Source organism: Gracilinanus agilis, chromosome 2, assembly GCF_016433145.1.
Source record: "Gracilinanus agilis isolate LMUSP501 chromosome 2, AgileGrace, whole genome shotgun sequence".
NCBI classification, from domain to species: Eukaryota; Metazoa; Chordata; class Mammalia; order Didelphimorphia; family Didelphidae; genus Gracilinanus; species Gracilinanus agilis.
Window position 1 is genome coordinate 354035529 of NC_058131.1, and position 14582 is coordinate 354050110.

General features: G+C 45.1%; 1 protein-coding gene across 1 annotated transcript in view; it reads right to left on the reverse strand.

Annotated features, from left to right (window-relative positions):
- The window catches only part of LOC123233774 (poly(U)-binding-splicing factor PUF60-like), a 28852-nt gene extending 14779 nt beyond the window's left edge, over positions 1-14073 (reverse strand). The window contains 4 exon segments of the mRNA XM_044659825.1: positions 18-471; positions 567-595; positions 13315-13400; positions 13402-14073. Coding sequence (XP_044515760.1) covers positions 18-471; positions 567-595; positions 13315-13400; positions 13402-14073 — 1241 coding nt within the window.
- Positions 14074-14582: the final 509 nt, after the last annotated feature.

A 14582-nucleotide genomic window follows, 5' to 3' on the forward strand; every position in this document is an offset into this window, starting at 1 on the left:
CGCGCCGCGTGACTCACCCGAGGCGCGGAGTCGGACGGCGAGGACGAGGGCCAGGAACGCGGGCCACAGGCCCCGCGGGGAGCAGCCCATGGCCAGGCGCGCGGGAGGAGGATGCGGGCAGGAGGGTGCGGGCAGGAGGGAGGCGGGCGCCCCGAGCCCAGAGCCCCACGCCGCTCAGCACCTTAGTCCCGTGCCCCGACCCCGGCCGGCCCCGGTATCCATGCCCCGGGGGCCGTTGCCCTCCCCGGGGCGGGCCGGCTGCATAGACGCCACTCCCCGGCCGCGCCGGCCCGCGCGTGGCTTCCCTGGGCGCCGGGTCCGCGGCAATGCAGGCGGAGCGCAGCGAGCGGAGCCGCGCGGAGCCGCAGCCAGGGAGCGGAGCTGGGGGGGCGGGGGCGGGGGGGGGCGCCGCAAAACCCGGACTGGAGCCCACGGACCGGAGTGGCGGCGGCGGCAGCGGCAGAGACCGAGCTAGAGCAGGAGCAGGCGGGGAGGAGGGGCCGCGCTGCGCTGCAGCGAGCCCCGGCCGCCCCCAGCTCTGGGGATCCCTCCCAGGGAGGGGAGACCCTCCTCCTCCTTCTCCTCATAGATACCCCTGGGAGAGGGGGCAGAAACCTGGGCTGGATCCCACACCCCTGGAGTGATGCTAGAAATCATAACATGTAGTGTTGGCAAGTGACCTAGGCATCATCTGGTGCTCCCTTAGTTTTACAGATGTGGAAACTGAGGCTCGGAATCACAGAATGTCCGAATTGGGTGGGTCCTTGGAGGTCGTTCAGTCCTGTTCCTTACATAGATGGAGGCTGGGGCTGGGAGTGCTGAGGGAAGTGGAAAAGCAATTTTTCCAAGGTCGTACTACTAGTAAGTAGCAAGATCGTGGTCTGAATCCAGCTGGTCTTGAGTCCAGGACATCATGCAGGTATTTTGGGGGTCAGGGACCAGGCTGCACACACACAGAGGCCCCAAAGGCTCCTGTGTTCGAGGGAACATGCAGCCACACCCATGCATAAACATACAATAAAACCCTCCAGAAGTGGCTTCTTCGAGGCCCCCTGTACACTTCCACCACTCTTCATTACAGGTGAAGTTAGTGGATCTTCCTAGGGAAGCTCACAGAAAAAGGGAGAGTGAGGGGAAGATGTAGATGGGTCTTACTGAAAAGGGGGTGGTGGTTATTTGTAGGTGAGTCTCTTCCTAACCCCCAGTAATGGGAGATCCCTTTCTCACCTTACTTCCAAACCTGGCTGTTGGTCTTCCACTTGTACCTAGATGGGGTCTTTGGAGGAAAGGAAGGGACAATGGGATTTTAGAGCCAAAAGGAACCTCCTAATTGTTTAACCCAATCCATTTGTTTTACAAGAGGATGAATCTGAGGACCAGAGAGCTCCAGTGATTTACTCAAACTCACACAGCTATATATTGCAAAGCCAGAATTTAAACCCCTGTTTCCTGACCTCAGGTCCAGAGAAGAATGAGAAAGCATTTCTATAACTGGAAGAACAAAAGAGAGGGAGGTGTTAGTAGCTATCTTGGCCTGTCGAAAGTTTTTAAAACCTATATTGACCACATTCTATGTGCAAGGCACTGGACCTGGTGCTGGGAGAGATGCAAAGGAGAAATAAAACATAAACCCTGTCTCTGAGGGGCAAAAAAACCCAACTAAATTAGGGGGGATGAAATATACACAGATAATTGTAATGCAAGTTATGAAGCCCTAATAGAACATTATAAAAGATTAGAGAAGGGGGAGAGCTTCTTTATAAGCTAGGAAATCAGGGAAGATTTCATGGAAGAACTGGGCATTTGAGCTTTGAAGGTAAAGATAATGGAGATGTTTGGGTTGCCATGCTAATCTGGAACAGAGAGGGTTCCAAATCAGAGAGTGCAAGATCAGGAAGGTGAATGTGATAAGACTGGAGAGGGAGGTTGAAGTTAGTTGTGGGAGGGCCAGGACAGGCAATTCAACAGTAGTGAGCATTAAAGGTGTCTAATAGAAGGAATGACTAGTTTGAGTTGCATATCAGGAAGATGAATCTGATAGTTCAAGTCGGGTGGTTGGGAGGAAATCATAGGACATAAGGTTGAAAGGGACCTTAGAGATCTCCTCTTCCAAATCCTTCATTTTATAGAGGAGGAAATTGGGGTTCAGAGAGTTTTAATCATTTAATAACTTACCCACATCTTTAGGGCCCATATCCAGTGCTCTTTCCACTACAGGATGGAGAGATTAGAAGCAAGGAGACTAATCAGTAAGATATTGTAGTAGGCTAGCTGGCACAGTGCATAGAATGCCAGACCTAGAGTCAGAAAGATTCATTTCTCTGAGTTCAAATCCAGCTTCAGATACTTACTAGCTCTGTGGCCCTGGGCAAATTACTTCACCCTGTTTGCCTCAGTTTCTTCCCCTGTAAAATGAGCCAGAGAAGGAAATGGCAAACCACTCCAGTATCTTTGCCAAGAAAACTCCTAAAGGTGATGATGACAGGTGGGATCGACTTTGCAAAAGTGGAATAGATAGAACTAGGCAACTGGTTGGGTGATGGAGAGGGAGAGGGAGAAGATGATTCCAAGGTCCTCTGCAGGTCTGAGTCCATTACATGGCCCCCTCCCTCTTCCCCTTTCCTGCTTGTAGGTTTTTGAAAGGCCTTGGGGGGAAAGAAGACTGAACTCTGGGTAAGGTTCTTGTTAGTTTTAGGAAGAAAGGTCCCGGGGAAGGTTGGGGAAGAGAGGAGCAAGGAGAGAATATCTCATTTCACACCTTATACCAATCCTAAGTACGCAGTCCCTCAAGACCTGTCCTCATTCTGGAAGCCCAAGAAAGATAATGAAGAGGAGGGTGATGGTGGTCATTGAACTAAAAACAATGAAAATTTCATGTTTCTATAATGCTTTAAATTTTGCAAAGCACTTTCCTTATAATAATCCATGAAGTAAACAGTACACTATGCTATTCTATGTGTGCTATGCCCATCTACGGATAAAGAAACTAAATCTTGGGGAGGGGAAATTACTTGGCCAAGGTCACACAGCTACTTCGTGGCAGAGCTGGGATTTTTCAAGGCTCTTGCCACAACTTTGGAGACTAAAGAATGATCTTAGTGAGTGGGTCCTCCAGGGGGCACTCTCAGTCCCCTGCTGCACACATGCAGAAAGGCTAACGCTATTCTTCATCTCTGTTCTTCTCCTGCTCAGCCTCCCAGTGTCTAATCAGGGATGACGGCACCTTGGGCCTCCAGCCTTCATTCATTCTGCAGTCTTTACAGAGGACTTACTGTGGGCACACACCCTTCTGGTAAGAAGGAAGGAACAAGAGCTGAGCCCTCCCCCCAGCCTTAGGAGCTCAATCTAGAGACCCAGACAAGACCACATGTCACCCATGATGGTAAAGGGCAGAGGGGTGAAAGAAGAGACACAGATACAGTCTGGTGATTGCTTACAGGAGGGAGACATCACTTCTGGTTGAAGGAATCAGGATAGTTTTCTGGAGAAGGAAGCATTTGATCAGGGTCTTGAAGGAGAGATAGGATTTCTGTACAGGGAGGTAGGGGGAGGGTGCTCTGGGCTGAGTAGATAGTGGGAGCAAAGAATTTACTCCCAGAGAAGACTGAGGTCTCCCTTCCTCTTTATCTTCTGACATTTGTTCCTAAATCAAAGAACTAGGAGAAACTTTAAGGATCATTCCCTGTATCCCAACCCACAAACACATGCATGTGAGCTCACCCAAGTGCTCAGTGAGCCTAGGTCTATGAAATACCATCTGTGTGACCGCAGACAAATTATTTAATGTCTCTGGACTTCAGTTGGAGTGGGTGACATCTAAGGCCCCGAATGCTCTTGGTTCTAAAATGTTGTGATGTGATTCCCTCAACATTCTTTCTTTCCAACATAAGACCATAATACACATTGCCTTGTGCTTTGTGCCCCCAACAGATGGGCCCAGAGCCTAAATTCTCCTGCCTGTAGTTTCTGTATTCTGTCCCAGGTTCTAGAACTCTCACATAACAACAACAGCAACATTTATATGGTACCTACGACGCACTAGGCACTGGGTTAAGTACTATATAAATATTGTTGCATTTGATCCAGCAATAACGCTGGGGGGGATGTAGATGTTATAAAGATCTTCATTTTACAGTTGAGGAAAAGGAGGCAAACAGAGGTGCAATGACTTGCCCAAGGTCACACAGCTAGACTGGGTCTGAAGTGGGATTTGAACTCAGGTCTTCCTGACTCCAGGTCCAATGTTCTATGCATTTCAAGATTATAGAATTTAGAGTGGGAAGCTACCTTAGAACATGGAATGCTCTAACAGAATAGTACAGCTCAAGAGGACTTTAGAGATAATCCAGTCTACCCACCTTATTTTACAGATGAGGAAACTGAGGCCCAAAGCAATTAAGAGCCATGCCTAGGGTCACATAACTAGTAAGTAGCTGAGTGGAATACAAATTCAGATCTCCTCATTTCAAATCTAGTGCTTGTTCCGACATACCAGACTGTCTCAGGGAGGGCCTCTCTACCAGTCCCTCTCCTCTCATTGGATACCCCACCCCAACCCCATGCCTCTGCTCCTGAGAGTCCGAGGACCAGGAGGAGGTATGTAAGGGAAGGCTGGGCAGGGTCAGACAAGGTACAAGAGAAGGAGGAAGAAGATTGGATTCAACTAGAAGCCGGAGGGAGACCCTAGCAGCTGACCCGATGAGCATTTTGCAGAGTTAATTTTATTAGTCGCTCTGGGAGATAAACAATTAACAAGATGCTCTGATGCCTTTAAGAGCTTAAGAGAGTGAGAAAGGAATATTCCCCATCTTCCCCCACTCCCCCTCCAACTTTCCTTATATTCCCTCATCTTCCTTTACACTCTCTTCTTTCCTCACTCTTTATCATTCCCCCATCCCTAGTTCCCCACCACAGCCCCATTTTCCCTCAATCCGGATCTCCTCTCCATCTCTATCGCCCCCCACAACCTACATCTCTCTTCATTAGCATATTCTCACCTTTCCCATTCCCATTTCCCTTAATACTTCCTCATCTCCTCTCACTCCCACATTTCCATTCACATTTCCCCTCTTCCTTCTACAGCTCCATTTCCCTCCACTCTCCCCATCTCCTTCATTTCCATCTCCTCTAATCCTTCCTCTTCCCTAGCTCCCCTCATGCCCTATATTTTCCCTATCCCTTCATCCCCTCATTCCCATTTCTCCTCACACTCCCATTAACTTCCCTCTTATTCCTCCATCTTCCCTCACATTCCTCTCATATTCTTTCACCCTCCCCAGTCTCCTGTTAGACAGCCTGTCATATTTGCTTATTTTCCCATCATCCCCAAGACTTCCATCTTCTGTCCCCCCCCCATCCCTCACTCCTTTCATATCTCCTTTCTACCCATTGCCTTACCTCCTCACCTCCATCTGCCCTCATGCTCCCCCATCTCTTCTTGTGTTCCTCCAATCCTACTTTCCTGAACACCCTCCCTCTTTACCCATAACCATCTCCTTTCACATTCTCATCTCCATTAGGCTGTGTCCCTCACTGCCATATTCCCTTACATTACCCGCATTCCCTCACATTTTCCCACATCACTGCATTTCCCTTCTCACTCTAGGCTTAACCATCTTTTTTCCCACTCATTTAGCCCCACACACTCACTTTCTCTCTCCCTTCACACTCCTCTGTCTCATCTATTTTCTCTCCTTCCCACTTCTCCCTTCCTCTCATGTTTCTTTCTTCCATCATACTTGTCCTGTCTCTCTTCTCATTCATCCCTTTTCTTCTCTTCCTTCTCCTCTTCCCATTTCCTCTATAGAATCCTAGAATCACATAGTTAGAAAGAACCCAGTTTCACAGGAATCTCCCCCTTTCAAAATCCCTTCAAGTCTCTGATCTAAAGATTCTCTCAGTGATTGAGGTAGGAGATGGGGGGGGCGGTGAGGAGGAGGGAATAAGCATTTATTAAGTACCTACTATATGCCAAGTACTATGTGCTAAGTGACTTACAAATATTATCTCTTTTGGTCAGTCCTCAAAACAACCCTGCAAAGTAGATGCTATTATTTACATACACTCCGCCCCCCCCCCCCACTACATTTTACAGTAATGGAAACTGATTCAGACAGAGGCTAATTGACTTGTACAAGGTCACCCAGCTAGTAAGTGTTTGAAGTGGGATTTGAACCTGTGTCTCTCTGATTCCAAATTTGGCCCTCTAACCACTGCTCCACCTAGTTGCCCCCTGAAAGCTCATACCTCTTCAGGATACCACTAATTGTTATTTTCCCTTACACATAGCCCAAATATTTTTTTTCTGCAATTTTCTCCCATTGAGGCTAGTTCTCTTTTCTTGGACCCAGAAAAACAAATTTAATCTCTTTTCTAGGTGACTGTTTTTCAAACATTTAGTGACAGCGATTATGGATTTAGAGCAGATCTCGATAATCAAAGAGTCCAACCACTCCATTTAACAGCTGAGGAAACTGAGATCGGGGACAGAACATTAAGGCCACTTACCTGGTTGTCATTAGAGGTAAAACGGGAACCCAGCCCCTCTGTCTTTCCATTGTTCAGTTTAATCCAATAGGGTCTCACTGGACTTCTACAGGACTTGAACTTTCATGACCAGAAGCTAGATTTCTTATCCATTAGGCCCCGCAACCTTCATTCTCTGCACCAACAGAGTGAGTCCCCATAACTATGATATAATTTGGATATTTGAAGTCTCAATGCATTTTTATTATTACTACTACTACAAGGTACCATCTTGGTAGACTGTCTAAACCAAGTGAAAGGTAACTAAACTGTTGGGGACTCAGGGGATGTCTACCCCCAGCATGTGAAGACTTCCCCCAAGTGGAATGGGTGGTCGAAAGCAATGTGTGCCAATGGCCACAGAGGTGGCTGAAACAGCTACTGTAGAGTACTTAGAGCCTGATCAGACATCAAAGCTGCAAAGATCATCCATTGGACGAACTTCGTTCTCTTTATCAGGCTAACTTTCCCTTACTGCTCCCTGGTTTCTTCAATCAATCCTTCCATTTCTCTAATTACCCTGGCCATTGTCTCCAACCCTCACATCCCCTCATTTCCTTCATTTTCCCTTCCACTTCCTGCTTCCCCTTATCCATCCTTCCACCTCTTTTCCTCCCACTTTCTAGTCCTTCCTCCTACTTTCCCCCATTCTTTTACTTCCCCTTACTCCATCTCCCTATATTTGTTCCCAATCTTCCCTTATATTCTCTATCTCCTTTACTACTCCCCTGTCTTCTTCTTTTACTCCCCCATATTCTACCTCTCATCTAGGCCCGTTCCCCCCACCCCCTTCACACCTTCATATCCCCACCCTGACCACTGTGCAACTGACTGTTCTGGGGTCTGGAGTTCCAGAAGCTGCCTTTCTCTGGTTCTAGCTCTATATACCTCCTCTAATCTGAATAAGAGACCCCTTTCCCTTTCCCTAGCCTCCTGTGTGCTACTATAAGGAGGTGACCCCAGTCTAGTCCCACCCTTCTCAGTCCTGAGGAAAGAGTACCTGCCTCTCTCTGGCCCCAGGACCACAGGGTTCCTTTATGCTTTGTTAGAAGAACATTCTCTCTGTCTGTCTGTCTGTCTGTCTGTCTCTTATCCCCCCTTTCCCTCTCTTCCCCTCTCCCTCTCTGGTTCTCTCTGTTTCTCTTCCCCCTCTCATTCTCTGTTTCTCTCTCACACACATACACACATACAAAGCATCCTCCCTTTTTCTCACTCACATACAAATACATATAACATACTTCCACACCCTCCTACACAAACATCCAATAATATTACATTAGCAGTGGGGAGGCTAGGTTAGGATTTTAATAAGCTTTTTTTTTCTTTTAAAGAAACAATAACACATTTTACAATCCCTAGGCCAAGGAAAGATGAGTCCAAGTTCCCCATCAGAAGAATGTCTTCTGGACCCAGAATAAATTAGCATTTATTAATCTCCCACTGTGTGCCAGCCCTGTGCCAAGCCCTGGGTGTGTTGGCTCTGTTTGAGAGGTGTCAGTGATGGACAGATAGGTTGCCGGTATATATGTATGTGCATGCACTTACTGTGTTTATTGTGTGTGCTGTATCTCTGCTGTGGGTCATGTAGAAATTCCCGTGTCCTGGTGATGTGTGTGTAGCTTACTGAGATGTGTACATCTCTAAGCTATATGTGAGATATGGGGGACAATATGGTATAATAGAGAAGGCACGGGATTTAGAATTAGGAAGACCTAGGTTCAACTCCCACCTCCAATACCAGTTTTGTGAATCTGGGCAAGTCATTTAACCCCTCTGTGCCTCAGTCTCCTCTTCTGTCAAATGAGAGGGCTGTTTAGATTCAGTGGCCTCCAAGTACCCTTCTAGCTCTCAGTCTACAATCCTTGGATCCTCTGCATGTACAGGGACCCATGAAGTTTCTTTCTCCCGGATTAGGGGTGGAAGGGAGCAAGAGATGGCAGGGCGAGGAATCTTAGAGTTCATGCTCTCTCTCCTCGACCATTCATGTAGGCGTCTGACCACACAGGAGCTTCCTGCCCCTTGGAGTTATGCAGAAACAGTTGTGCCTGATCCTAGAGCTTCAGCAGACCATAGTATTATAGGATTGGGGAGAGAGAAGAGACTTAGGAAGGATCATTCAATGCCCCGATTACTTTCCCATTTTACAGATGCTCCAAGAGATTAGATGACACCCCAAAGTCATATAGAGCTTGGTCTCCAAAATCTCTGCTACATTTGGGAGAGATCTTAGAACACAGAATGCCAGAGCTGGAAAGGGAATTTTGAAAATAGAATGCTAGATCGAGAAGAGGCCTTTGAATCATGAATCTAGTTTAATCCCCTAATTTCACAAAGGAAGAAACTAACTAGGAAAATGACTTGCCTGAGGTCACCCAGCAAGCTGGCACAAGGGCTGAGCTGGCACAAGGGCTGAGCTGGAAGTCAAACCCATCTTTTGTATTCTAAATCCAATACACTTCCCATGACACTAGCTGCCTCCTCTCTTCCGGGGAAATCTTCCAGATACTGTATTCTAGAGAGCTTCTGTCTACATCCCCTTCCTGCTTTCTCCTTCAGCTCTCGTCCTCTGCATGCCAGGTACTGGGCGCCACAATGCCCAGTGCTTCTGCCTCCCTTGAGGGTCTGGCTAAAACTGCTGCAGAACAGATGGGAGATTTTCACCCAATGCTGTCATCCTGACTTGTTCCTTCAGGGGGTTGGTACATACTATGTGCCAAGGTTAATTAAACTGGTAATTAGGAGAGATGCTTAATCTATCTGGTTAATAAAATAACCTCCTTCCCATCAAGGTATCAGTACTTTCATTCTACTAGATAAGCACCAGGGGGTACCTGGTATCCTGAGGTTAGTCAGAAAGAATGACAAGCCCTGCTGGGGCTCCAAATCCCTCCTTTCTTTCCTGGCACTGGCCCATATCCAGAAATGGTCAGACTACTGAAAGGGTGAAGAAAGTAACAAGAGGATATAGAGAGGCCACAGGAAAGGAGACCTCTTCTCCCTTCACCTAGGCTGAAAGCAAAGGTTTGGGAGAGAAGACCTTGGGCATTCTGCCATGAAGGCTGGTGCCAGGACAGATCTTCCTGATTCAAGACTATAAGGTGCTGGAGGAGGTGGTGGCAGCTGGGGAGAAGGGCATGGCTACCCAGGGTTCTCCTTTGGGTATCAGTCAATTTCCCTCATCCCAGGACTTCTCTCCCTCCCTAAGGCTAGAACAACTTGTATTTCCTATAGTGTTTTACTTTTTGATATCTTGATTTTTATCTCACCTTCATTTCCTAATCTGTCTCTTTCCATACCCCAAACACAGAGAACCATCCCTTATTACAAAATGTAAAAAGAAAGGGGGAAAAGCATTTTAGCAAAACTAACCAATGCATCCATGGACTCTGACAGCATATGCAGGCTTCTGGATCCATTGACCCTCCCCTCTGCAAAGAAGAGGAGGGATGCATTCTCCTATATTGGGGCCACACTCTATCATCACAATTACTCAGTGTTTCATTTCACTATTTTTTGTCCTTGTTTTTTCTTTGCATTTTGCTGGTCACTGGTATATTGTTTTCCTGGTTCTGTTTACTTCACTTTGGATAAGTTTTCTTAACATCTTCTAAACATTTTCAGGTTTACAAAATACCCCCCAATAACCTTGAGGCAGGCAAATTTCACTATCCCCCTTTTCCAGAGATTAGACTAAAAATCACATGTCATCATGCGGCCGCTACCACTGGCCCCTTGGAGTAGTTATTCATCCTTTGCTTTTGAAGAGGACCAATGACATCATGAGGGTGGTGTACTGACTTGTGAATGAAGTGGATTTAAGTGAAGTGGAGTTGCACAAAGTCATTAGCCTCGTTTTCTCTTCCAGAGTCATCAAAGTCCAGTGATAGAAGTCAGGGAGTCTGGTGATGGTCTAGGATTCAGAGGATGACCTTTGTGTCTTTGATGTCTGACCAGGCTCTAAGCACTCTACAGTAACTGTTTTAGCCACCTCTGTGGCCATTGGCACACATTGCTCTCATTCCCCCATTCCACTGGGGGAAGTCTTCACATGCTGGGGGTAGACACTCCCTGACTTCTCAACATGTTAGTTACCCTTCACTTGGTTTATTTTTTTAGTTAATTTTTTATTTTTTAGAAAAAATTTTCCACGGTTACATGATTCATGTTCTTACTCTCCCCTCCACCCTCTCAACCCTCCCCTGCCCCCATAGCCAACTTGCATTTCCACTGGTTTTAACATGTGTCATCGATCAAGACCTATTTCCATGTTATTGATAGTTGCACTATGGTGTTCGTTTAGAGTCTACATCCCAAATCATGTCCGCATCAACTCATGTGTTGAAGCTGTTGTTTTTCTTCTGTGTTTCTACTCCTGTAGTTCTTCCTCTGAATGTGGAGAGTGTTCTTTTCTATAAATCCCTCAGAATTGTCCTGGATCATTGCATTGCTGCTAGTACAGAAGTCCATTACATTCAATTGTGCCACAGTGTATCAGTCTCTGAATACAGTGTTCTTCTGGCTCTGCTCCTTTCACTCTGCATCAATTCCTGGAGGTCGTTCCAATTCACATGGAATTCCTCCAGTTCATTATTCCTTTAAGTACTGTAGCATTCCATCAACAAAAGATACCACAATTTGTTCAGCCATTCCCTAATTGAAGGGCATACTCTTGTTTTTCATTTTTTTGCCACCACAAAGAGCGTGGCTATAAATATTTTTGTACCCATCTTTTTATCTATGATCTCTTTGGGGTACAAACCCAGCAGTCGTATGGCTGGATCAAAGGGCAGGTAATCTTTTATTGCTCTTTGGGCATAGTTCCAAATTGCCATCCAGAATGGTTGGATCAGTTCATAACTCCACCAGCAGTGCATTAATGTCCCAATTTTGCCATATTCCCTCCAACATTCATTACTCTCCCCTGTTGTCATTTTAGCCAATCTGCTAGGTGTGAGGTGATACCTCAGAGTTGTTTTAATTTGCATTTCTCTAATTATTAGAGATTTAGAACACTTTCTCATGTGCTTATTGATAATTTTGATTTCTTTATCTGAAAATTGCCTATTCATGTCCCTTGTCCATTTATCAATGGGGGAATGGCTTGATTTTTTTGTACAATTAATTTAGCTCCTTGTATATTTGATTAATTAGACCTTTGTCAGAGTTTTTTGTTATAAAGATTTTTTTCCCAATTTTTTCTTTCCCTTCTGATTTTGGTTGCATTGCTTTTGTTTGCACAAAACCTTTTTAATTTAATGTAATCAAAATTATTTATTTTGCATTTTGTGATTTTTTTCTAACTCTTGCTTGGTTTTAAAATCTTTCCTTTCCCAGAGATCTGATAAGTATACTATTTTGTGTTCACCTAATTTACTTATAGCTTCCTTCTTTATATTCAAGTCATTCACCCATTCTGAATTTATCTTGGTGTAGGGTGAGAGATGTTGATCTAAACCTAATCTCTTCCAAATTGTTTTCCAATTTTCCCAGCAGTTTTTGTCAAATAGTGGATTTTTGTCCCAAAAGTTGGGCTCTTTGGGTTTATCATAGGCTGTTTTGTTGACATCACTTACCCCAAATCTATTCCACTGATCCTCCCTTCTGTCTCTTAGCCAATACCATATTGTTTTGATGACCACTGCTTTATAGTATAATTTAATATCTGGTGCCACCTTCCTTAACTTTTTTTTTCATTATTTTCCTTGACATTCTTGATCTTTTGTTCTTCCAAATGAACTTTGTTATAGTTTTTTCTAATTCAGTAAAAAATTTTCTTGGTAGTTTGATAGGTATGGCACTAAATAAGTAGATTAATTTGGGTAGAATGGTCATTTTTATAATGTTAGCTCATCCTACCCATGAGCAATCAATGTTTTTCCAATTGTTTAGATCTAGTTTTAATTGTGTGGAAAGTGTTTTGTAGTTGTGTTCATATAATTCCTGTGTTTGTTTTGGTAGATAGATTCCTAAGTATTTTATATTGTCTAGGGTGATTTTCAATGGTGTTTCTCTTTCTATCTCTTGCTGCTGTGATGTGTTGGAAATATATAGAAATGCTGATGATTTATGTGCATTTATTTTGTATTCTGGAACTTTGCTAAAGTTGTTCATTATTTCCACTAGCTTTTTAGTCGATTCTTTAGAATTTTTTAAGTAGCCCATCATATCATCTGCAAAGAGTGATATTTTGATCTCCTCATTGCATATTTTAGTACTTTAAATTTCTTTTCTTCTCTAATTGCTACTGCTAGTGTTTCTAGTACTATGTTAAATAATAGAGGTGATAGTGGGCATCCTTGTTTCACTCCTGATCTTATTGGGAAGGTGTCTGATTTATCCCTGTTGCAGATGATGCTTGTTGATGGTTTTAGATATATACTATTTATTACTTTTAGGAAAGGTCCTTCTATTCCTATAGTTTCCAGTGTTTTCAATAGGAATGGGTGCTGTATTTTGTCAAAGGCTTTTTCTGCATCCATTGAGATAATCATGTGATTTTTGTTGGTTTGATTGTTGATATAGTCAATTATGTGGATGGTTTTCCTAATGTTGAACCATCCTTGCATTCCTGGTATAAATCCCATCTGATCATAATGAATAACCCTCTTGATCACTTGCTGGAGTCTTTTTTGCTAGTATTCTATTTAAGATTTTTGCATCTATGTTCATTAAGGAGATTGGTCTGTAGTTTTCTTTCTCTGTTTTTGATCTACCTGGCTTTGGGATCAGTACCATATTTGTGTCATGAAAGGAATTTGGTAAAATTCCTTCTTTGCTTATTATGCCAACTTTGCAGACATGGCTTTCACCTGGGCAGCAATCTTGGCAGAGGCAGCAGCAGCTGCTGCAGCAGCTGCAGGTGGGAGACCCCCCAAGAGTGGCAGGTGTAATCAGGGGCATAGGTGGTGTGACTGCCTTCCCTACCGAAAGGTCTTGGCCCCCCAGGTCAAAGGGAGCTATGAATGAGATGGCATCTAGACATGATTGGGCCATTTCATATTTGATGAAGCCATAGCCCTTGTGTTTGCCTGTGTTCGGGTCCCGAGCCAAAGTACATGACTTGCTCTTGCTGAATCCCTCAAAAATACTCTTGATGTCATCATCTGAGAGAAACCCGGGCACTGAGGCTACGTAGATGCGGTTAAAGGCTCTGGCTTCTTTGGCCAGTTGGTCAATGATGGCCATGGCATGTTCGATGTTACTGGACCTACACACCTTAATTTCCCTTCCTCCTAGCATCACAAAGCTCATCTGTTCCAAGGCCAGCTGGGCTGCTTCTGGCACTTCATATTTCACGAAGGCAAAACCCTTGTGTTTCCTGGTGACTGAGTCCCAGGACATGTGTATGCTCTTGATAGGACCAAAGGGGCCAAAGGCCTGGAGGATGGTGTCTTCTCCCAACTCATAATGGATGGAGCCCACATACACTCAACACATGATTGCCAGTATCCTCTGCCTCTGAGCTGCCATCTTCTGGAGGAACTCCTGATGCTCAGGTGTGAGGGGTGGCAGCCCCAGCTTTGCTTCTGTGCTCTGTTCATTTTCCATTTTGATGGAATCTGTGCCCTGTGGAGCTTTCCACTTGTCTCCCCTCTGCCAATGGCTCGGGCCCCCCTCTTTACTGGCCATTCACCTGCATGTGTAGTTCTAAAGGAGAGATCAAAGAGCAGTCTCACCACTCGAAGGGCAACCTTATCACCAAGAGCTCCTCCAAGTCCCAGCCAGGAGCCCCTTCACTTGGTTTAGACAATCCACCAAGATGGTACCTTGTAATAGTAATAATAACAATGCATTGAGACTTCAAATATCCAGATTATATCATGGTTATGAGGACTCACTCTGTTGCTAAAGACCATAGTCTTCACTCCCTCCTACCTCCTACTGCACAGCCTTGTAGATGCCGCCACAAGTTGCTATGGTTAACAAACTCCATCTTCCACTCCTTAGCTGGGCTGATTTTCAGAGGACCGACATGCAGGCCATCACCGGACTTGTGTGGGAAACTCTTCCAACCTGGCTTGTGCTCTACTGGCAGAAAGCCCAGGGTCATCTCCATG